This window comes from Molothrus ater, chromosome 25 (assembly GCF_012460135.2).
Source record: "Molothrus ater isolate BHLD 08-10-18 breed brown headed cowbird chromosome 25, BPBGC_Mater_1.1, whole genome shotgun sequence".
In the NCBI taxonomy this organism is placed as follows: Eukaryota; Metazoa; Chordata; class Aves; order Passeriformes; family Icteridae; genus Molothrus; species Molothrus ater.
Window position 1 is genome coordinate 2,622,242 of NC_050502.2, and position 22,698 is coordinate 2,644,939.

Here is a 22,698-nt window from a genome sequence, read left to right on the forward strand (position 1 = left end):
GGATTATTTAACCTTTTTTGGTACACTTTTTCTAAGGCAAGTGTAATTTTAAATGAAAAGTCAGAACACTTTTGTTAGGAAAATGTCATAAGAAGCACTTTGTGGAAAAGGAGCAGTTTGGGAAAGGTTTTAGCCTGATTTTCTGAACAAAGTTGATGCAACAGCTCTGCCTGTCCCTCCTTTCCTTTCTTCCCAGCAACAATCTCCATCTTTCCTTCACAATCCAGCTGATTTTAGCCAAACTTTGAGGCGTGGAAGATGATAAACTCCTCCAGAGCTCATAAATCCAGGCGAGTAGGGAGAAAAGAGAGATCCTGTTACTCCCACAGCAGAGCAGGAGCCTGTTAGACACCAGCCAGCCCCACTGGAGACCTCGAGATGTGTGAGTCAGTAGAAACTCAGGCTTGGTCACTTCTGTGCTGCAGAGTGGGGCCTCTCTGGAGCCAGCAGGGCTGGGGCAGAGCCTGTCAGGTGTGGGTGGACAGTCCTGGGTGGCAGCAGGTTTGGGGTGAGGAAACCTTCAGGAGGGTGGAGGAAGGGATGGGAGAACAGGGATATGACTCTGGCCAGAAACTCCCTGGAAAAGCTGAGCTAATTCTGGGATCCCAAAGCTTTGGGGCAGTGCACAAGGGGTTTCTGGAGCTTAAACCCAGTGTGAGACCCCCTTGATCCCTGTGGTGGGGTTGAAAGGGTGCAGCCCTTTTTCCTTGCACACTTTCAGTCTCTCCCTGCTGGGTTCCCAAGGATGAGCAGGTGACACTACCAAACATAGGGAAGGATAATGGTGTGTTTGGGGTCATAATGGGTGTGGCTCCTGTCCCCATGCAGTGGCTGCTGCTCCCTGGGGTGGGGGACAGGCTGTTCCTTGAGTGAGCAGAAGGAAAGCTGCATTGCACATACCCTGTCAGATGGTTTGGTTATTCCAGCCAGCCCTGAGGGCAGCCACAGACTCCCAGCTCTCCTGTTTGGGGCCATCTCAGCTCTGTACCCCGCTCTTCCTCTCCTGCTCCCCCCTCTCCTGATGGTTCAGGGCAGAGGCATCAAGCTCAGCTTGCCCCTGTTGCCAGCAGGCTGGGCAGCCCAGGGGCTGTTCCTCAGCTGCCAAATGCTGTCCCCATCACAGAGGTGGGCTCTGCCTCTGTCTGGGGAGTTGCAGTGCTGCAGACTGCTCTCAGCAATTGCATCCTGCTGCCTTTGTTTCTAACACATTTCTAACCCTGCATTCCAGGCACGGGGGAAGACCCGTGTGAAAACAGGGCTTTGTCAGTTGCTGTGGGATTGTTGTTACAGATTGTGGGTGGCACTGTGGTGGGTATTTGCTACAGGGCACCTGTGAGGAGGAGGAAGCCGATGAGGTTTTCTCTAGGCAGCTGGAAGTAGCCTCATGGTCAGAGGTCCTGGTTCTCCTGAGGAGCTTCAGCCATCCTGAGATTTGTTGGAGAGATAACACGGCCCTGCACAGGCTGGAAGTCCAGGAAGTTCCTGCAGATCATTGAGAATAACTTTGATACCAGTGCTGGAGGAGCCAAGGAGGAGAGGTGTGTTTCTGTTCTGTACTGCCAAACCAGGAGGGCCTGGTTGAAGATGGGGAGGCTGGGGAAAGCCTTGCCTGTAGTGACCCATGTTATGGTGAAGCTCAGGATCCTGTGTGGGAAGCAAAGCAGTAGCAGGGCTAGAACCCTGATTTTCCAGAGGGCTTAGTCAGCCTTTCCAAAGACCTACTTAGAGGAATCCCATAGAACAGGGCTCTAGAAGGGAAGGGGGCCTAAGAAAGCTGGTCAATATTCAAGCATCCAAACTCAAGACCAGTGAATCCCCATGACCCAGAAATCAAGCAAAGAGGGCAGGAGACCTGCATGGAAGAGCAGGGAGGTTCTAGCAATTCTCAAATGGAAGAAAGAAATTTATGGGGTGTTGAAAAAGGGACAGGCACATGAGAGATCTATAGGAACATCTTTGGGGTATGCAGGGATGCAATGAGGGAGGCTGCAGTCCACTTGGAATTGAGTCTGGCAAGGGACATCAAGAACAACAAGGGCTTGTCCAAGTGCATCAGCAGCAAAAGGAAGATTAGGAAAATGTGGGGCTGCTGCTGAATCCAGTGGGTGTCCTGGGCATGGAAGACTCAGAGAAGGTGAAATTACTCAACACCATCTTTGCCTCAGTCTTTACTGCTGAGAGCAGCCCTCAGGAATCGCAGATGTTGGAAGTAAGAGATGAAGGATGGAGAAAGGAAAACTTCCCCTTGGTCACAGAAAGTTGAGAGAGAGGCAGACTTAACACCCATAAATCCATGGTGGGATGCACCCACAGGTGCTGAGGGAGCTGGCAGAGGTTGTTGTTCACCCACTCTTCATCATCTTCAAAAAACCCTGGAGAATGAGAGAGCAGCCCAATGATTGGAGAAAAGCCAGTGTTAAGTCCTGTCTTCAGAAAGGGCAAGAAGGATCTGGGAAACTCCCAGCCAGTCAGCCTCACCTTCATCCCCAGAAACGTGATGGAACAGCTCATTCTGAAAATCATCACCAAACACCTGAAAGTAAAGGAGGTTATTGGGAGTGGTCAGCATGGACTCACCCAGAGGAAATCCTGCTTGACCAATCTGATGCTCTCTACGATGGCATGGCAGGATGGGTTGATGAGAGGAGAGCAGTGGGTGGTGTCTGCCTTGACTTCAGCAGGATTTTGACATTGTGTCCTGTAACATCCCTATGGATAAGCTCAGGAAATGTGAATTGGATGAATGGACAGTGAGGTGGATCAAGAACTGGCTCAATGGCTGAGCTCAGAGGGTTGTGAGCAGAGCAGAATCCCTGGAGGTCTGTAGTCAGTGGCATTCCCCAGGGATCAGTACTGGGTCCAGTCTTATCTAACTTGTTTATCAACAGCCTGGGTGAAGGATGGAATGGACCCTGAGCAGGTTTGGGGATGGCACAGAACTGGGGCAGTGGCTGATCCACCTGAGGCTGGGCTGCCTTTCAGAGGGACCTGGACAGGCTGCAGAGTGGGATGGAGAGAAGCCTAATGAGGTTCAACAGGAGCAAGTGCAGGTCCTGCACCTGGGGAGGGATAACCCCAGGTACCAGCACAGGCTGGGGGTGACCTCCTGGAGAGCAGCTCTGCAGAGAAGGAGCAGGGGCTCCAGGAGTTGACCATGAGCCAGCAGTGTGCCCTGGGGCCCGGAGGGACAATGGGATCCTGGGAGGGGGCATTGGGAAGAGTGTGGTGAGCTGGTCAGGGAGGTGATCCTTACCCTCTGCTCTGGGGAGGCCATATCTGTGTTCAGTTCTGGTCTCCAAGAAAGACAGGAGTTACTGGAGAGACTCCAATGGAGGCCATAAAGATTAAGGGACTGGAGCATCCCTCTGATGAGGAGAGACTGCTGGACCTGGGCCTGGTTAGTCTGGAGAAGAGAAGACTGAGGGGGGATCTCATCAGTCCATATAAACATATCCAGGAGGTGTCAGAGGATGGTGTCAGACTCTTTAGTGATGCCCAGCAACAGGACAAGGAGCAATGGCCATAAACTCAAAATACAAGAAGTTCCACCTCAAGACAAGAAAAAAATTCATCCCATGGAGGGTGGCAGAGCACTGGAAGAGGTGCCCAGGGAGTTATGGAGTCTCTCACTCTGGAGATATCCCAAACCCACCAGGATATGTTCCTGTATCACCTGTTCCAGGTGATCTTGCAGAGGGGTTGGACTGGATGTTTTCAGAAGGCCCTTCCAACCTGAGCTATTCTGTGATTTTGAGAAAAAGGACAGGAGGTAAACAAGGGGACCCATAACTGAGGGCTCAGGGGATGGCTGAGGTTTGGAGCAGCAGAGGGGTTGGACTGGATGATTTCCAGAGGGCCCTTCCAACCTCAGCTATTCTGTGATTTTGAGAAAAAGGACAGGAGGTAAACAAGGGGACCCATAATGAGGGTCTCAGGGGATGGCTGAGGTTTGGAGCAGCAGGGGTTTGGATGAACAATGCCAATCCAGGGACTGGGATTCAGGCATGGAGAGTGACCCTGCATGTTCGTTGGCACCAGCCCAGTGCAGCCTCTCCATCAAGGCTGGTATGTGACACGGGTGTGTCCCACGTGGCTCCAAAACTCTAATAAATACATTTCCTCCCCAATCTTCAAGCTGTTGGGTGTTCCTGGCTCTTGGGAGGTGCTTTAAATCCGACTGCCAGAGCCGTGGGCTGCTGAGAGCAGAAGCTGCCTGCACGATGCTGAGCTCAGGTCTTCCTCCCGTTCTCCTGGTGCTCTCAGTGCTGGAGCTGAGCTGGTGCCTGAGTGATGAAGAAAAGAGGATCATCTTGGATGAACACAATAAATATCGCTCCCAGGTCTCTCCTCCTGCCCAGGCTATGATGAAGATGGTAAGTGGCTTTTATTACAGAGGAATATTGGGGTGTTTGTGTGGTCCAAGGCTCGATCTTAATGCAAGGAGGGGTCAGGGAGTTCCTTAAGGGAGGCAGAGCAATTCTCATCTAGGGTTACAAGTAGGTGTAATGGAGGGGTTCCCAAAACTGCCTCTAAAGAGAAGAGTTTCCTTTACCTTTGGAGTTGTCTTTGATCATTTTCTGGAAGTTCCTAAGCGTGATGTGAGTCCCCAGATGCTCTTTCATGAGAATGATGCAGCTCTTGCTCACATGAGTGCCTGCTGGAGCTCCCTGTGATGGCAGGAAGGGCAGGTGAGACCCTGCCATGAGCAGGTGCCATGACCTGGAGACTTTGCCATGGTCATTGCCAAGAGTGGTGGGGGAATCCTGCTGTGTGGGACACCACACAGTGCTCTGTATTTGCATGAAATTCAAACATGTTGGTCAAGTCTGTCAGTTATTTGGGCCCATCATGCTCCAACTCCTCCCCATGCCTTGTGCAGGGCTGCCTTGGATGTGAGGGATCCCCTATTTTGCTTGAGGAAATCAAATCAGGTCCCACATCACATGTGGCTGCAGTGGGAGCAAAACCGAGCTCTAGATCTGGTGCTTTTTGTCTTGCTCAGACTCTTGATTTGATTAGAACTTGGCTATGAAGTTTTATCTTGCACCACATGTGATTTTTCCTTATTGTTTGCAAATCATGGGGAGGAGGAGGACAACTGTTTATCCTGGAAAGTTGGAGCCCTTTCCTTTTTGGGTCACAGTCTGTTTGGAGGACATCTCCCTGCCTGAACCAGAAGTTGCCCAGAATGAGTGAAGCCTTTGTGGGCTGGGAAATGGAAGTTTAACAACCAAACAAAGCCAAAAATTCAGGGAGAGGAGACCTAACCAGTGACTGCAGAATCAAAGGGGACAGAGCCAGAACCCTCAGCACTCTGATGGTTTCTCCACGCTGAGTTGAGAATGCTCCATGATGGTGTTAGATAAGCTCCAGGAGATGTTGTGAGAGTTGTGCTGGTGCCCTGACCTTCTCCTGCTTGAAGAGATGCAGAGAAGTGCATCTAGGCCCAGAATGGGGGCCCAGGCAGGTTAAACCAAGGCTTGTGCTGAGGCTGACCATGGAGCTCCCCTCTCCTGAGGACTGTGCTGGGCAGGGGTTTGAATTTTCCTCATGAATGGGGAAACTTTGGCCAGACAGAGCAGGGGTCCTTGGTGAGTGCCTTGTTCCTGTTGGAGAGCCCAGTGTCCCTCCCTGTGTGCTGACACCGAGCTCCTTTCAGACCTGGGACACCGACCTGGAGGTTGATGCTCAAAAGCATGCAGAGAAGTGCATCTGGGGCCAGAACGGGGGCCCAGGCAGGTTAAACCTCTTTGCTATACCTTCAACCCTGGATGTAAAATTTGCCATTGAAGGATGGAACAGTGAGAGGAAATTCTTCAACCTGACAACATCCGAGTGTGTCCCCGTGCATTCGTGTGACAACTACGTCCAGGTACCAGCTGCTGGGGTGGAGGGACTGTTGGGACAGGAGCTGGAGCAATGCCCAGTTCCTCTCAAAATCTTTGCAAAAGGACAGGGAACCAGGTGGGATTCACAATGATAGATGCAGACCTGGGCATGGTGTCAGCCATGAGTGGCCTTTTGGAGAACTTTTTTGAGACAAGCTCTGCAGCCCTTTTTTTTTTGGCTGCTCAGCAGTGCCAACTCAGTGCCAACTTGTCTTGGGTAGAAGGATGAGATCTGAGTGTTTCTTCACACCTTGGGTGGGAGCAAGGAGGGGAAGAGATGATGGTGGTAAGTGGGGTGGATGGATGGATGGATGGATGGATGGATGGATGGATGGATGGATGGATGGATGGATGGATGGATGGTTGGTTCCAAGACCAAAGCAGAGGTGGTGATGTTCTGCCTGGGTAGACTATATGGTAGGAAAGCTGTGGCACTGGAATATATGGCCTTGGGAAGGTGGTTCAGACAGGGGTGAGGGGTAAGATCCTGAATGCCAAAGCAACGTGGGAATAGGGATCTGGGGCACATGCTGGGAGATGAGGAAGATATTGGAGCAGCCTTTAAGGCCAGAGGAGAGACTGCCTTCAGCCTGTCCCTTCACCTTCAACCCTGGTCATTGCCTTAGGTGATCTGGGGAGCAACAACTCACGTTGGCTGTGGGAGCAATTATTGTGAGAAGATCGATGGAATGGAAGGAGAGAACTTGCACCTGCTTGTCTGCAACTATTATCCCCTGTAAGTCCCAGGCCCCGATGTCCATCCCCTGCTCTGTTCTGAGGGGGATGAGGGATCTGCTCACCCCCCAGAGTTGTCTGCCCTGGCTTTAGCTGCCTTGGGGTCAAGCTGGTGAGTAAACAGCCCTGACAGGCCGTGGCAGGAGACCAAGACCTGTTTTCTACATTAATCCCAAGTTTTGCCTTGGCTGGTATATCCCAGCTGAATCAGCCCCCTCTCTGGGATGGGTGTTTCCCCTTTCCTCATGTCTTCTTTATCTTTGCATTTTCTGCTTCCAGGAGTAATCTAAAGGAGAAAAAGGCCTACCGGGAAGGACCCTCGTGTAAACTGTGCCCCACGGACACAGTCTGTGTGAACAACCTGTGTGGTGAGTGAGCAGAGCCACACGTGGCCCTGGGGGGGATGTTGGGACTGAGACCCCAGGCTGGTCTGAGCTCTGAACCCTCCCAGAGCTGTCAGGAAGCCCCTGAACTGCAGTTCCAGGGCTGGACCATGAGACAGGACAACTGCCTTAAGATAAGGAGGGGCTTGTACCCTGTTAGGCAGCATTATTTGCCCCTTGCATGGCAGGAGGTTGTGAGGGCCATGAGATGTCTCCAGGTTGGGAACCCCAGAGTGGGGGATGGCCCAGAGTGACCTGAGAGGGGTTGGCTGCTGTTTCAGCCCCTCCTTGGTTTCTGCTGGTCCTGCTCAGTGCAGGGGATCCATTGAGGTGAGCCAGCCCTAACCCATGGCACTTTTCATCTCTGCATCTCTTTCCCCCACCCTAACAGCCCTGCCAAAACTCACAGCCACAGCCAAAACAGAACCCACAACATCAGAGGCCATCATAATTACAGCCAAGCCACCATCCAAAAACTCACTTCCAGCCACAATCACAGCCAAGCCACCCCCCACAGCCACACTGCCAAACACAGCCAAGCCCAAACCCCCAAACTCTCACCCATCACAAGAGCCAAACCAAGACCTGCCACCACTGTCTCAACAACAACCCCAGGCAGGCCAAAACCCACAACACCCAAACCCACCACATCTCTGGCTAAGCCAAAATCCACCCCAAGTGTGGCTAAGCCAGTATCTGCTGCTACAACACCAGCATGTGCAATAATGGCAAAGACACGACTGAAAACTGCCACAACCACAAAGCCAGAGCACAAAGACCTGATCCTGATGAGGCAACCAGGATCACCCTTTGAGCCCAAGTTAGACCCATCTCCAGAGGTTGAGGCAGGCAATGGAGAGCTTCTTAGCTCCTTCACTAAAGAGGATCTTCTACTCTAACTTCATCTTGTCTTCTTTTCCTTCCATATCTGCCCTGCACACAGCAAAACCGGGGACAAACTCGGATCCGCCCAGAGGAGGAGCCCCCAGTACCTGCTTGGGCCTTTCACTCTTCCTCCTCCCCAGTGCCATCCTGGTGGGCCTTCTGCTCTGAAGGGTCTTCCTCAGCTGTCCCTGCACCCCTCACCAAGGCTTTTGTCAGCGCTGGTTGTTCCACAGCCCTGGCAGGCTCAGGAGCTCCTTGGACAATTCCCACGCTCCCTCCTTGCGCTGCCTTCTCTGCTGCAGCCCCAGAGAGCCAAGGGCAGCTGATGCTGGGGCAGCTTTGTCCCCTTCCTGAGGAGACCTGAGGGCACGAGGGTGTTTGCCATAATGCTGGTGACCTTGGATGCTTCTCCTTTTTCCTGGCTTCTGTTCCATTTCCAGGCCGGAATTGCTGAGCTCTCCCACTCACCCACAAACCCATATGGCCAGCAGGCCCTGCCACAGCCTGACCCTGGGGACAGCAGGGTGACTTGGGGACAGTGAGACATGGTGGTTGGCTTTGGTGTTTGTTTCCCACAGAAAGGCTTTTTTCCCTCCCAGTGTGTTTCTTTCAGTTTTGGACATATTTTATCTCTTTCCTATCTTCTCCAAATAGGGTGGCTTTTTTGAGGATTTGTTTCCTCCTGGTTCTGGTGGAGCTCTGGCCAGTACTGCCCAGCTGTTCTCCCCTCACCTCTTCACGCTCTGCAGCCCTTGCCTCCCCCCTCTCTCTTGCTCTCTGGCACATATCCCATTCCTCAGTCACTCCAATGCCACAGATTTATTTTTCGTGTGTGCCTGCACCTGTGCACACACAGAAGAGAAACCTTCAGAGCTGAGAGAGGCCACCAGCTCCTTCATGTAACTTTTCCCTGCATGGCTTCATTGCATAATTTCAGTGTATTTAAATTTAAATACAGACCCTGCTTGATGTGTAACTTGTGTGTGTGTGCTCAGGGAGAACAAATCCCCACGTGTGTCGGTACAATCTGAGCTGCAGAGGTACAGAGTGATGCTGTTAGAGGTCACTGGTGGCTCTGCTGCCCAGCAGCCCCAGCAGTGCAGCAGGAGCCCAGCTGGCTGCTGGCTGCTCTGAGCTCCCAGCCCAGCCCAGCCCAGCCCAGGCAGGAGGTGACCAGCAGATGGCACTGGGAGAGGCACCGCTGAGAACTGGGCACCTCAACTCGCCCCCACACCCTGCCCGAGCTCTGAGCTTTCTTTCACTGCCAGCCTCAGGTGTAGTTAAGAATCAGATTCAAAATAACCTCGTGCCCAGGTGCCGTGGCTGCTTCTTATCTCCTGCTGCCGCTGTCCTGGGGGAGAAATCCCTGCCTGCCTTGCGGACAGGTGATAAAAACACGGCCCCAGAGGCGGCTCCTCAGCCCTGTGAGGGGAGAGGGCTCAGAGCTGGGAGAGCATTTCAGGACCTCGTCTGCTTTTGCATCTGTGTGAAGGACAGTGTGGCATTCCCTAGAAGTTCCCTAGAAACTCTACCAAGAGCAGAAAAACATTTCTCCTCCCAGCAAGACCAGGGCACTCGGGCAAGCCCTGATTTTTTGCAGGGCTGGATCCCCCAGCCTGCTGAGAGCCATCGAGGCACAACGCTGCTGCTGATTATCAGCCACCAACAGAATTCCAGGACGGCAGTGTTTTATCACTGGTGTGGGGCTGTGAAAACCCTTGAGTTTTGTTTTCCTGGAGGTTTTGACTTGTGGGGACAGGCTGTTGTGCAAGGACCTATTTATAGAGATCCTTGCAGCAGCAAACTCCAACCCAGAAGGAAATCCGCTTTCCTCTTGCCCTGCTCCCCGGGACAGCAGGGCTGAGCCTGCCCACACAGGCATTTGGGGGCCTGGCTTCATGCTGAATTTGGGGGTTTAGGCAAGGGCAGGGTTTGGTGTGGTACACAGGGGAGTGCACAGAAGCATTCAAGGGAGACTTTCTCAGCATTTCCACTCCATTTCTGGGCTTGGCATAAAGGGGACTCTGGCACTGAGGTGACCCTGGCAGAAATATTCTGCCAGCTTCTTACACCCTTATGGCCATTTCTTCTGGGAGGAGGAGAAGGCATTACCCATCAGCCGTGCTGCCTGGGGTGAAATGGTGGCATTTGTGGTGTTTGTGAGGCCTGGCTTCTTTATCAACCTCACCTGCTGGGTTCCCTCTATCCCTGGGCCTGTTTCCAGTCCATTGCAACCATCTGCAAAACTAAAACAGGAGGGCAGTTCTCCTGGGAGTAAGGAATCTAATTTTTCCCAATCTGCCAATGTCCAGTCTGCAGTACAGCTTCCAGAGTAGCTCCTGTCTTCAGCTGCCAGAGGGGAGTGGTGCTCACACCTTCTGCATTGCCAGGGTGGGAAATCCACAGTGGCAAAACTGGGATGACCAAGGGTAGGTTTTGATACCTTGGCCAAAGAGCTGCAAGTGAGCCCTGGTCATTTTCCTCATCCTGAGCTCCAGTTTCACAGATCCTTGGAAAGGCTGCAGGAGGCTGGGACCTCCCTAGAGAGTCTGGTGTTCCTAGTGACCTGCTGAGCTGGAATTGGGTGGGAATGGGGCTGTTCCTGCAGCTGTTGAGGCATTGTGGTGACAGACACAATCAGATGAGTCACAGATGGGGTGGCTTTCCTCACCTCAGCTCTCCTTGGCACTCACTGTACTGGTTTGGACAGTACCCCACTGTCACCCTGCCCGGCTCAGAGGAATTCCCCATCATTGTGGGACTTGTGGGACTTCCCCATACTTTTGTCCCATACTTGTGTCCCATTGTGGGACTTCCCCATACTTGTGTCCCAGCATTTTTAAATAATAGAATGGATGAATGGTGTGGAAGATGATAAACTCCTCCAGAGCTCATAAATCCAGGCGAGTAGGGAGAAAAGAGAGATCCTGTTACTCCCACAGCAGAGCAGGAGCCTGTTAGACACCAGCCAGCCCCACTGGAGACCTCGAGATGTGAGTCAGTAGAAACTCAGGCTTGGTCACTTCTGTGCAGAGTGGGGCCTCTCTGGAGGCACCAGGCTGGAGCAGAGCCTGTCAGGTGTGGGTGTGTGGCTCCTGTCCCTGTCCCCATGCAGTGGCTGCTGCTCCCTGGGGTGGGAGATGGGCTGTTCCTTGAGTGAGCAGAAGGAAAGCTGCATTCCACACACACTTACCTAATGCCGGCTGGACACGAGTCTCAGCTCCAGGGTGGGGCTTGGACCTTGCACTGCTAATCTTGATGCTTCTGACACTGGCTCCAGAAGAAGCTGTCACAGCAGGTTAGGAGTTGAGAAATGGCCCTGCGCCCCTTTGGCAGCCGCCCTGCACTAGCCAAAGGCATCAGCTCTTACTCACGTTTCCCCATGAGCCACATGCCCTGGTGATGACTCCTCCAGGGCTGTTTGCTCTTCCCCACAAGCTCTGTGAATCCCAATTTCCTTCATCCTTGTGGCCATGTTATCTCCTGCAGGGCTCAGCCAGGGTGCTGTAGTGCCAGGGCCTATGGGGAGCCTGGCCCTGCATCTCCACATCACCTTTGGAGAGGCCAGAACCTGCACTGGTCCAGTGGAAGGTGTCCTGCTCATGGCAGAGGGGTTGGAAAGAGATGAGCTCTCAGGTTCTTCCCAACCCAAACCATTCCATGGCTCTGTGATTCTCAGCACTGCCTTGTTCCTTGTAAGCCAGGCCATGGTGAGCTGGCCAGCAGGAGCTGGAGCCCGTGTTGATGTTTTCTAGATGTTTCTCCAGATCTCCAGAGATCCAACAGCAAATGTGTGGAGGTTGTCTCCATCAAGAGACAGATTTGCCTTAGCAATACATGGGAAGCTCTGGTTTGACCATCAGGGTTGAAGACCTGGTGAGATCTTGGCCTCAGACCCCACTTGCAGGAATTGTTGGACAATTGAGGGCATGGCTGACTGCAGAGCTAGTGAAGGACAAAGTAATCCACAGAGCTCAGAGACCTGGGGGGCAGCAGCAGAGCTGTTGTGGTGAGAGAGGTGACCCGTGTGGCCCAAAACCGGAGGAAACCCGACAGAGCCTTGCCTGGGGACTGGGGAGGGGAGGCAGAGCCGGCGGCTGTGATGAACTTGGCTCGGCTCTCAGAGCTGCCCACCCGCTGATCCTCTGCGATCCCAGCGGAGCTCCTGGAGCCGGGCCGGGCGGTTGCACAATCGCAGATGGGAACCGAGGCTGGAGCAGCCCGGGGGGCTCGGCCAGACCCGCTCCGGCTGCGGGGCTGCGGGACACGGGCGCGGAGCCCCCCAGGTGTCTGCGGAGGGAGCACAGCCTGGCCCCGCAGAGCCACGCTCTGGTTATTCCAGCCGGCCACAGCCTCCTGTTTGGGGCCGTCTCAGCTCTGTACCCCGCTCTTCCTCTCCTGCTCCCCCCTCTCCTGATGGTTCAGGGCAGAGGCATCAAGTTCAGCTTGCCCCTGTTGCCAGCAGGCTGGGCAGCCCAGGGGCTGTTCCTCAGCTGCCAAATGCTGTCCCCATCACAGAGGTGGGCTCTGCCTCTGTCTGGGGAGTTGCAGTGCTGCAGACTGCTCTCAGCAATTGCATCCTGCTGCCTTTGTTTCTAACGCAGCTGCATTCCAGGCACGGGGGAAGACCCGTGTGAAAACAGGGCTTTGTCAGTTGCTGTGGGATTATTGTTACAGATTAGGAGAAATGGAACAGGAGGTGGAGGAGAGGACCCGTAACTGAGGGCTCAAGGGATGGCTGAGGTTTGGAGCAGCAGAAGCTTGGATGAACAATGCCAATCCAGGGATTGGGATTTAGGAACAGGGTCTGTCCCAGGGAGAGGACCCTGCGTGGTCGTTGGCACTGCTGCCTCTCCATCAAGGCTGATATGTGAGATGGGTGTGTTCTGCATGGCTCCAAAACTCTAATAAATACATTTCCTCCCCAGTCTTCAAGCTGTTGGGTGTTCCTGGCTTTTGGGAGGTGCTTTAAATCCGACTGCCAGAGCCGTGGGCTGCTGAGAGCAGAAGCTGCCTGCACGATGCTGAGCTCAGGTCTTCCTCTCATTCTCCTGGTGCTCTCAGTGCTGGAGCTGAGCTGGTGCCTGAGTGATGAAGAAAAGAAGATCATCTTGGATGAGCATAATAAATATCGCTCCCAGGTCTCTCCTCCTGCCCAGGCTATGATGAAGATGGTAAGTGGCTTTTATTACAGAGGAATATTGGGGTGTTTGTGTGGTCCAAGGCTCGATCTTAATGCAAGGAGGGGTCAGGGAGTTCCTTAAGGGAGGCAGAGCAATTCTCATCTAGGGTTACAAGTAGGTGTAATGGAGGGGTTCCCAAAACTGCCTCTAAAGAGAAGAGTTTCCTTTATCTTTGGAGTTGTCTTTGATCATTTTCTGGAAGTTCCTAAGCGTGATGTGAGTCCCCAGATGCTCTTCCATGAGAATGATGCAGCTCTCACTCACATGAGTGCCTGCTGGAGCTCCCTGTGATGGCAGGAAGGGCAGGTGAGACCTGCCATGAGCAGGTGCCATGACCTGGAGACTTTGCCATGGTTTTCCAAGAGGTGAAAAGAGGGAATCCTGCTGTGTGGGACACCACACAATGCTGGGTATTTGCCTTTGCAGGTGAAGATACTTTTATCTATTGGAGAGAATGTCAGCTTACCAGTAAGGTCTTTCAGTTATTTGGGCTCATCACACTCCTAATCCTCACCATGACTTGGTGTCTTAGAGATGCAGGATCCCCTATTTTGCTTGGGGAAATCAAGTCAGGTCATCAGGGGGAGCTGTAGTAGGACCAAAAACAAGCTTGGTGCTGGTGCTGCTTTTTGTCTTGCTCAGACTCTTGATTTGATTAGAACCTGGCTATGAAGTTTTATCTTGCACCACATGTGATTTTTCCTCACTGTTTGCAAATCACACAGAGAAGGACAATTGTTTATCATGCAGAGTTGGGGCCCTTTACTCTTTGGGTCACACTGTGCTTGCAGGACACCTCCCTGCCTGGCCCAGAAGTTGCCCAAAATGAGTAAAACCTTTGTGGGCAGGTAAATGGGAGCTTAACAATTAGAAGAAGCAAAAAGTTAAACTCAGGGAGAGAAGGCCTGACCAGTGACTGCAGAATCAAAGATGACAGATCCAGAATCCTCAGCACCATGATCCCATGGGACCCACCAGGCACAGCAAACTCAGAGTATCGGGGCTTTGGAGCCAAAGTCTTAGAGAAAGCCTGAGGGAAATGATCTCTCAGGGTCCTTAAGTCAATTCCTGTCCTGTGGGGGCTGCTCCTGGCTGAATCTTTGCTTGCAGCCCCTGTGCTTTGAGATGCTCTCTCTGCAGCTTCTGCTCCTGCTTCAACACACAGGACCTGTTCTTGGTCTGGGGCCAAAGGCTTTTTCATTTTGAAGTCCGGCAAATGTTTAGCTCACAGCAGCCCTGACGATTCCTCAGCAGAGGTTTTCCATGAGAACACCATCCTCACCTCCCTCCTGGGACCTTTGCTTGGGCTGAGTTTGCTCTGGCTTCACCTGCTGCCGTGGCACTGTGCCTGGCTGAGGTCACTCTGTGCTTCCTTTTGGGACATGGGGCTGCTTGCTTTGGAAATATTCAGTTGAAGGGGGGGAATCTGTAGCCTAAAGCCCCTTTGCTAATGAGGCAAATCTGCAGGTGTGAGTCCCCCGTTTATGGAGCCCAGCTCTGTGCCAGAGGGAGAGGGGTGTGTGCTCCCCAGATTGGGTCTCCAGCCATCTCTGGCAGCGTGGCTTGGGGCCGTGGTGGGAGCTGAACCAACACTCTGTGTCCCATCCAGGTGTTTCCTCCCCCCAGTGCCTTCATGCCTGTCCTCATCCCCTCAACACCCCAATGGTGCCACGTCCTCCTGTCTGGCACCTTTTGGATCCTGCCCTGGCTCTGTCCAGGAAGGTTCCCCTCAGGACCCTGTTTGCAGGGCCAAGCTGCTCTCTCCATCAAGGATGGTCCAAACAGCTGCAGTGCAGGATTCCCCATATGCATGCCTGTGAGAAAAGCTCTTCCTCCTCCTCCTCCTCCTCCTCCTGTTCTCCTCCTGCACATCCCTGTGGCCAGGGGCTCAGCTGGTGGCGGGGCTCCTGGCTGGCGGCCACATCTCGGTTCCAGGCAAACAGATGATGCTTCCAGGAGCCTGTGCTCCCAGGCTTTGTTCAGCTGCCAGGAGAGATGTGTCCCATTCCCCTCCCATCCCCACCCTGGGTCAGGAGGGATGGCCCCAGACCCTTCTGGTGTGACCCACAGTGGGTTTCCTTCTTTCTTCCATGACTTCATGGTTTCTGCACACTGAGTTGAGGATGCTCCATCGTGGTGTTAGATGAGCTCCAGGAGATGTGGAGAGAGTTGTGCTGGTGCCCTGACCTTCTCCTGTTTGACCCATAAACCAAGGTTTAGTTTGTGCTGGGACTGACCATGGAGCTCCCCTCTCCTGAGGACTGTGCTGGGCAGGGGTTTGAATTTTCCTCATGAATGGGGAAACTTTGGCCGGACAGGGCAGGGGTCCTTGGTGAGTGCCTTGTTCCTGTTGGGGAGCCCAGTGTCCCTCCCTGTGTGCTGACACCGAGCTCCTTTCAGACCTGGGACAAGGAGCTGGAGGCCCTTGCTCAATCCTATGCAGAGAAGTGCATCTGGGACCACAACAAGGAGAGAGGCCGACGGGGAGAAAACCTCTTTGCAATGGCCCCAACCCTTGAACTGGAATTCGCCGTGGAAGACTGGAACGGGGAGGAGAAATTCTACAACTTTACAACATCCACATGTGTCCCCGGGCAGATGTGTGGCCACTACACCCAGGTACAGCTGCTGGGGTGGAGGGGTGGCTGCTCAGCAGAGCTGGGTGCCAGATTTTCTCAGAGAGATGAAGTCTGAGTGTTTCTTCACAGCCTGGGTAGGAGCAGAGATGGTGGTGGATCCTGAGTGCCAAAGCAATGTGGGGATATGGGATCTGGGACACAGTCTGTGGGATGAGGAGATCTTTGGAGCAGCCTTTAAGGCCAGGGGACAGTTGCCTTCACCCGATCCCCTCACCTCCACCCTGGTCTTTGCCTTAGGTGGTCTGGTCAAACACGCATCAGATCGGCTGCGGGGCACATTTCTGTGAGAAGATTGATGGAATTGAAACAGAGAACATGCACCTGCTGGTCTGCAATTATTATCCCCCGTAAGTCCCAGCCCCTGCATGGATGGTGCATCTCAGTGGGGTTTCTGTGCTGGAAATGCCCTCATGTCACAGCAGGGTTTGTCCTTGGTCAGAAATAGAAGTTCCAAATAATGCTGCTGTTATCTTGGGTTGGTCCCAGACTAAGGAAGGGTTGTCGGGAGATCCTGGCCCATGATTGTGACTGCTGAGTGCTGGTTCAGCTCCTGGAACACACCCAGGGAGGGCCCTTCTTCCCCAAGAGCTGCTCAAGGCTGAGGTGGCAGTAGCTGAGGGTACAAACTCTCCCCTGCCCCGGGCCTTGTTCTTCCCTGGGGAGGAGAAGCCCTTTTGCAGCAGCAGGAAGGGTTGGACGTGGGAGGAGAGCTGGGCACCGCCTTCCCAGCCCTTGGACCAGGCTTGGCACCACTGGCTTGGAGCTGCTGAGAGCACCAAGACTGGCTGGTGGCTGCAGAGCTTCCTGGGGTCTGGAGTAGAAGTGAGACAGAATTCCCTGGCCCGATGTCCATCCCCTGCTCTGTTCTGAGGGGGATGAGGGATCTGCTCACCCCCCAGAGTTGTCTGCCCTGGCTTTAGCTGCCTTGGGGTCAGGCTGGTGAGTAAACAGCCCTGACAGGCCGTGGCAGGAGACCAAGACCTGTTTTCTACATTAATCCCAAGTTTTGCCTTGGCTGGTATATCCCAGCTGAATCAGCCCCCTCTCTGGGATGGGTGTTTCCCCTTTCCTCATGTCTTCTTTTGTTGCAGTGTGATGCAGTGGCTGTCTCAGTCATCCCGGTTCTTTTCCCAGGTGTGCCAACAACCTCTCCCTTCCCCTCCCTTGCCCCTTGCTGAGTGCTGTCCATCAAACTTGGCATTCCAACAGAACAAGAAAACCCCGTGGTTGCTGTTCCTTTTAACCCCAGGGAGAGGGGGAGGGAAGGGGCAGGGATCCCACCAACCAGGTAAGGGAGGGAAGTCTCAGGGGACAAATGACACCTGGATGGCCCAATGTCCCCAGGGCTGAGAGGCAGCTTTTGAACTTCACCAATCACAGACTACGCCCTTGCTGGAATGCCAAGATTGACAGACAGCACTCAGCAGGGGCAAGGGAGGGGAAGGGAGAGGGCATTGGCACACCTGGGGAAAGAACCGGGATGACTGAAACAGGCTATTACATCACACCACAACATTCTTTGTCTTGGCATTTTCTGCTTCCAGGGGTAACATGAAAGGCAAGAAGCCCTACGTGGAAGGACCCTCATGTGAAATGTGCCCCACGGACACAGTCTGTGTGAACAACCTGTGTGGTGAGTGAGCAGAGCCACACGTGGCCCTGGGGGGGATGTTGGGACTGAGACCCCAGGCTGGTCTGAGCTCTGAACCCTCCCAGAGCTGTCAGGAAGCCCCTGAACTGCAGTTCCAGGGCTGGACCATGAGACAGGACAACTGCCTTAAGATAAGGAGGGGCTTGTACCCTGTTAGGCAGCATTATTTGCCCCTTGCATGGCAGGAGGTTGTGAGGGCCATGAGATGTCTCCAGGTTGGGAACCCCAGAGTGGGGGATGGCCCAGAGTGACCTGAGAGGGGTTGGCTGCTGTTTCAGCCCCTTGTTGGTTTCTGCTGGTCCTGCTCAGTGCAGGGGATCCATTGAGGTGAGCTGAGCCAGCCCTAACCCACGGCACTTTTCATCTCTCACCAGAACTCGTTGTAGGAGAGACCACTCCGGCCTCTGTGACAACAAAGGCAAGGCCATCCACCCCAGCCACAGCCAAACCAGAGCCCACAGCCAAACCTGAACCCTCAGCCACAGCCAAACCAGAGCCCACAGCCAAACCAGAGCCCACAGCCACAGCCAAACCAGAACCCACAGCCACAGCCAAACCACAGCCCACAGCCAAACCAGAACCCACAGCCGAACCAGAGCCCACAGCCAAACCTGAGCCCACAGCCACAGCCAAACCTGAACCCACAGCCAAACCACAGCCCTCAGCCAAACCTGAGCCCACAGCCAAACCAGAACTCACAGCCAAACCAGAGCCCTCAGCCAAACCAGAGCCCACAGCCAAACCAGAGCCCTCAGCCAAACCAGAGCCCACAGCCAAACCAGAGCCCACAGTCACAGCCAAACCAGAACCCACAGCCAAACCTGAGCCCACAGCCAAATCTGAACCCACAGCACCAGTTCACACCACAGCTGAACCTGAACCCTCACCAGTGTCCACCACAGCCAAATCTGAACCCACAAAACCAGTGTCTACCACAGCCAAGCCAAAACCTTCCAGCACAGTCCCAACAGCAACCCCAGCCAGGCCAAAACCCACAACAGCAGCAGCCAGCACAGCCATGGCCAAGCCAAAACCCACCGTGCCAGCAGCCACCAGCACTGCAGCCAAGCCAAAGCCCACCACAACTGTGGCCAAGCCAACACCCAGCACACCAAAACCCAGCCTAACAACCACTGCCACTAAGCCAACAACCACCAGAGCCACCAAGACAACATCCACCCCCCTGAAAGCCACCACAACAAACAGCACCACCAAACCAACACCCACCACCAAACCAACGCCCACCACAACCACCACCACCAAACCAACACCCACCACACCAAAATCCACCACCACCACCAAACCAACACCCACCACACCAAAATCCACCACCACCATCAAACCAACGCCCACCACAACCACCACCACCAAACCAACACCCACCACACCAAAATCCACCACCACCACCAAACCAATACCCACCACACCAAAATTCACCCCAACTGCAGCTAAGCCAAAACTTGCTGCAGCCACAGCCAAACCAATACCCACCACCCCAACATCCACCACCACTACAGCCAAGCCAGCACCTGCTGCTACAACACCAGCACCTGCCACAACAGCAAAGACACAACTGAAAACTGCCACAACCACAAAGCCAGAACCAGAAAGGCCTGATCCTACTGAGGCAACCAAGATCACTCTTTCCTTTGAGCCCACCTTAGACCCAGATTATAAAGTATCACCAGAGGTAGACACTGGAGAGCCTCTTAGCTCCTTCACTACAGAGGATCCAGCCTTATTAGAAAGCATGGGCACAGCCTTCAGCCCCAGATCAGTCTCAGAAATACAGAAAGGTGTCAAAGAGCATGAGAAAGAGAAATCAGCCTTTCCCAGTCCATCTCCATCCCTCAGCCAAGCTGTTCCAGAGATGAAGCTAGGTTTCAATAGAGCTGAGCTCATAACCCCCTCCAAGTCCGTGGTCCTCAGTCCTGAAGAGCCCACGTTCTTGCGCTTAACATCATCCTCCAAAGACAAAAAAGGGCCGAGCCCCCATTTCCAGACCTCCCTCTCAGGTAAGGCGACCGTGGAGTTTGTCCTGGCATGGACACTCGGACATTCAGGGATCCCCAAGCAGCATGGAGAGGGCTTGGGAGGAGCAGTGTCAGACTGGTCCTTTGGATCCTCCTCTTGTATGTGGCACCAAGCCTTTCCCTCACTCTCTGCTCTAACCCTGAGGGGCTGTTGGATGTCTCGTCCCTGCAGCATGGTCCCGTTCACAGCCTGCTCCCACTAACGCACAGCTTCCCTGGACCAGAGCTCTGCTGCCTCACGGAGCACGTCATGGCACACCTGCATGAGTGGGAGCTTCTCTTCTGCCAGATCTTCCCCTCTAACTCCACATTCTCCTCTCATCTTCCAGCAGGTGCCGTGGACACCGAAGAACTGGAGACAAACTCGGACCAGACAAGTGCGGATCCGCCCAAAGGAGGAGCCCCCAGTACCTGCTTGGACCTTTCGCTCTTCCTCCTCCCCAGTGCCATCCTGGTGGGCCTTCTGCTCTGAAGGGTCTTCCTCAGCTGTCCCTGCACCCCTCACCAAGGCTTTTGTCAGCGCTGGTTGTTCCACAGCCCTGGCAGGCTCAGGAGCTCCTTGGACAATTCCCACGCTCCCTCCTTGCGCTGCCTTCTCTGCTGCAGCCCCAGAGAGCCAAGGGCAGCTGATGCTGGGGCAGCTTTGTCCCCTTCCTGAGGAGACCTGAGGGCACGAGGGTGTTTGCCATAATGCTGGTGACTTTGGATGCTTCTCCTTTTTCCTGGCTTCTGTTCCATTTCCAGGCTGGAAGTGTTGAGCTCTCCCACCCATCTGCCCATGTGGCTGGCAGGCCCTGCCACAGCCTGACCCCGGGGACAGCAGGGTGACTTGAGGACAGTGAGACATGGTGGTTGGCTTTGGTGTTTGTAGATGAGACACAGTGGTTGGCTTTGGTGTTTTTTTCCAGCAGAAATGCTCTTTTCCTTCCCAATGTGTCTGTCTCAATTTTGGACAAGTTTTACCTCTTTCCCTTCTTGTCCAAACAGAGTGGCTGTTTTGAGGATTTCTGTTTCCTCCTGGTTCTGGTGGAGCTCTGGCCAGTACTGCCCAGCTGTTCTCCCCTCTCCTCCTCACTCTCTGCAGCCTCCTCCCAAGCCCCAGATTCATTTTACGCCTGTGCCTGCACCTTTGTGCACACACAGAAGAGAAACCTTCAGAGCTGAGAGAGGCCACCAGCTCCTTCATGTAGCTTTTCCCTGCATGGCTTCATTCTTTGCATAATTTCAGTGTATTTGAATTTAGATACAGATTCCTCTTGACGTGTAACTTGTGTGTGTGGGGTCAAGGAGAACAAGTCCCCACTTGTGGTGGTACAATCTGAGCTCCAGAGGTACAAGTGACATTGTTAGAGGTTATTGGTGGCTCCTGAGCCTGTTGCAGGACCACTGGCATTGTCTGGGCCACTGTGTTTTGTTACCCCAAATCTCTCCTCCCTTCACCTGAGGATTCCCAGTCAGGTGTGTTAAATATGTGCCAAGCTTTGCAGACAGATGGAAGGAAGATAATGGGGAGATGCAGCCCCTTCTCTGGTTATTGCAAACTTTCATTTCTTACAGATGAGGTGGAGGATGACCTGAAGGCCATTATTCACATCCTCCACTGCTGCTCTGTCCTGTGCATCCCCAGAGCATGCACTGAATAAATCCTGTTGTGAAAGTCTGTTCACTCTCTCTCTGGGGGATCTGGACACCTGGGGGCTGCTTACTATTAAAAATGCTCTTAATTATGTGCTTACATAGAACTGCTAAAAGACAACATGACTTCTGTGGGTCCTGAAGGGGTTTTTTGGCTTTCCAAAAGCATCCATGTGCTGCCTTTTGTAAGGGTGTAACTTAATGTTTTTAAACCTTTGTAAAAGCAGCAGGAGGCCATGGGGATTGAGGATGACGTAGGGAATTTTTCTTGAGCATCCAGCTGAGTGTAAAGTAAAAATGTGTCCCCACCAGGAATTCTTGGGCAAGGCAAGCAAGAGAAAAGAGCTCAGAGCAAAACAAGAAATAAAAACTATGGCTGGAGCACATCTGGTTCTCTGTTTTAGGAAGCCTAGCACAAGTCTCTCACACCCTAAACACAATTTCATCTTTGCAGCACAGAAAAAAAGTTAAATTCCAAGTGTAGATCCCCAGATTCTGTTTTTGCCGTGTTTTCACATCAGAACATCCATCTGGGAGCAGCATAAGGGACAAGGACCTTGAGAGGCAGAATCAGCACTGAAGTGATGCTGGTATCTGACTTTGCCTTTTGCTTTTCCCCATCCTCCTGCTTTTCCCAGCAGAGCTGTCCTGCAGCTCCTCATTCCCCTTGTCCCGAGCCCCTCTGCAGGAGCCGGGCAGCACCGGCAGTGCCGCAGGAGCCCAGCTGGCTGCAGGCTGCCCTGAGCTCTGAGCCCAGCCTAACCTAACCTAACCCAGCCCAGCCCAGCCCAGCCCAGTCCAGCCCAGCCCAGCCTAACCCAGCCCAGCCCAGCCCAGCCCAGCCTAACCCAGCCCAGCCCAGCCCAGCCCAGCCCAGCCCAGCCCAGCCCAGCCCAACCCAGCCCAGCCCAACCCAGCCTAACCCAGCCCAGCCCAACCCAGCCCAGCCTAACCCAGCCCAGCCCAGCCCAGCCCAGCCCAGCCCAGCCCAGCCCAGCCCAGCCCAGCCCAGCCCAGGCAGGAGGTGACCAGCAGATGGCACTGGGAGAGGCACCGCTGAGAACTGGGCACCTCAACTCGCCCCCACACCCTGCCCGAGCTCTGAGCTTTCTTTCACTGCCAGCCTCAGGTGTAGTTAAGAATCAGATTCAAAATAACCTCGTGCCCAGGTGCCGTGGCTGCTTCTTATCTCCTGCTGCCGCTGTCCTGGGGGAGAAATCCCTGCCTGCCTTGCGGACAGGTGATAAAAACACGGCCCCAGAGGCGGCTCCTCAGCCCTGTGAGGGGAGAGGGCTCAGAGCTGGGACAGCATTTCAGGACCTCGTCTGCTTTTGCATCTGTGTGAAGGACAGTGTGGCATTCCCTAGAAGTTCCCTAGAAACTCTACCAAGAGCAGAAAAACATTTCTCCTCCCAGCAAGACCAGGGCACTCGGGCAAGCCCTGATTTTTTGCAGGGCTGGATCCCCACGCTGCTGAGAGCCATCGAGTCAGAATGCTGCTGCTGATTATCAGCCACCAACAGAATTCCAGGACGGCAGTGTTTTATCACTGGTGTGGGGCTGTGAAAACCCTTGAGTTTTGTTTTCCTGGAGGTTTTGACTTGTGGGGACAGGCTGTTGTGCAAGGACCTATTTATAGAGATCCTTGCAGCAGCAAACTCCAACC

The 22,698-nt window shown here is 53.8% G+C and overlaps 1 protein-coding gene across 2 annotated transcripts; it reads left to right on the top strand.

The window, feature by feature from the left end:
- The first annotated feature begins 201 nt into the window (after positions 1-201).
- Positions 202-21,187, top strand: PI16 (peptidase inhibitor 16). 2 transcript variants are annotated; one of them, XM_036398152.2, is made up of 11 exons: positions 202-382; positions 1,367-1,538; positions 4,136-4,373; positions 5,660-5,872; positions 6,515-6,624; positions 6,903-6,991; positions 12,820-13,065; positions 15,475-15,693; positions 15,951-16,060; positions 17,258-17,346; positions 19,727-21,187. In XM_036398152.2, the coding sequence occupies exons 7-11, from the start codon at positions 12,913-12,915 to the stop codon at positions 19,867-19,869; spliced, it is 714 nt and encodes a 237-aa protein (XP_036254045.1). In that variant the 5' UTR covers positions 202-382; positions 1,367-1,538; positions 4,136-4,373; positions 5,660-5,872; positions 6,515-6,624; positions 6,903-6,991; positions 12,820-12,912; the 3' UTR covers positions 19,870-21,187. The 2 variants fall into 2 exon arrangements, with proteins under 2 accessions (XP_036254045.1, XP_054373285.1); XM_054517310.1 differs by having other exon boundaries at positions 19,730-21,187.
- The last annotated feature ends 1,511 nt before the right edge of the window (positions 21,188-22,698 follow it).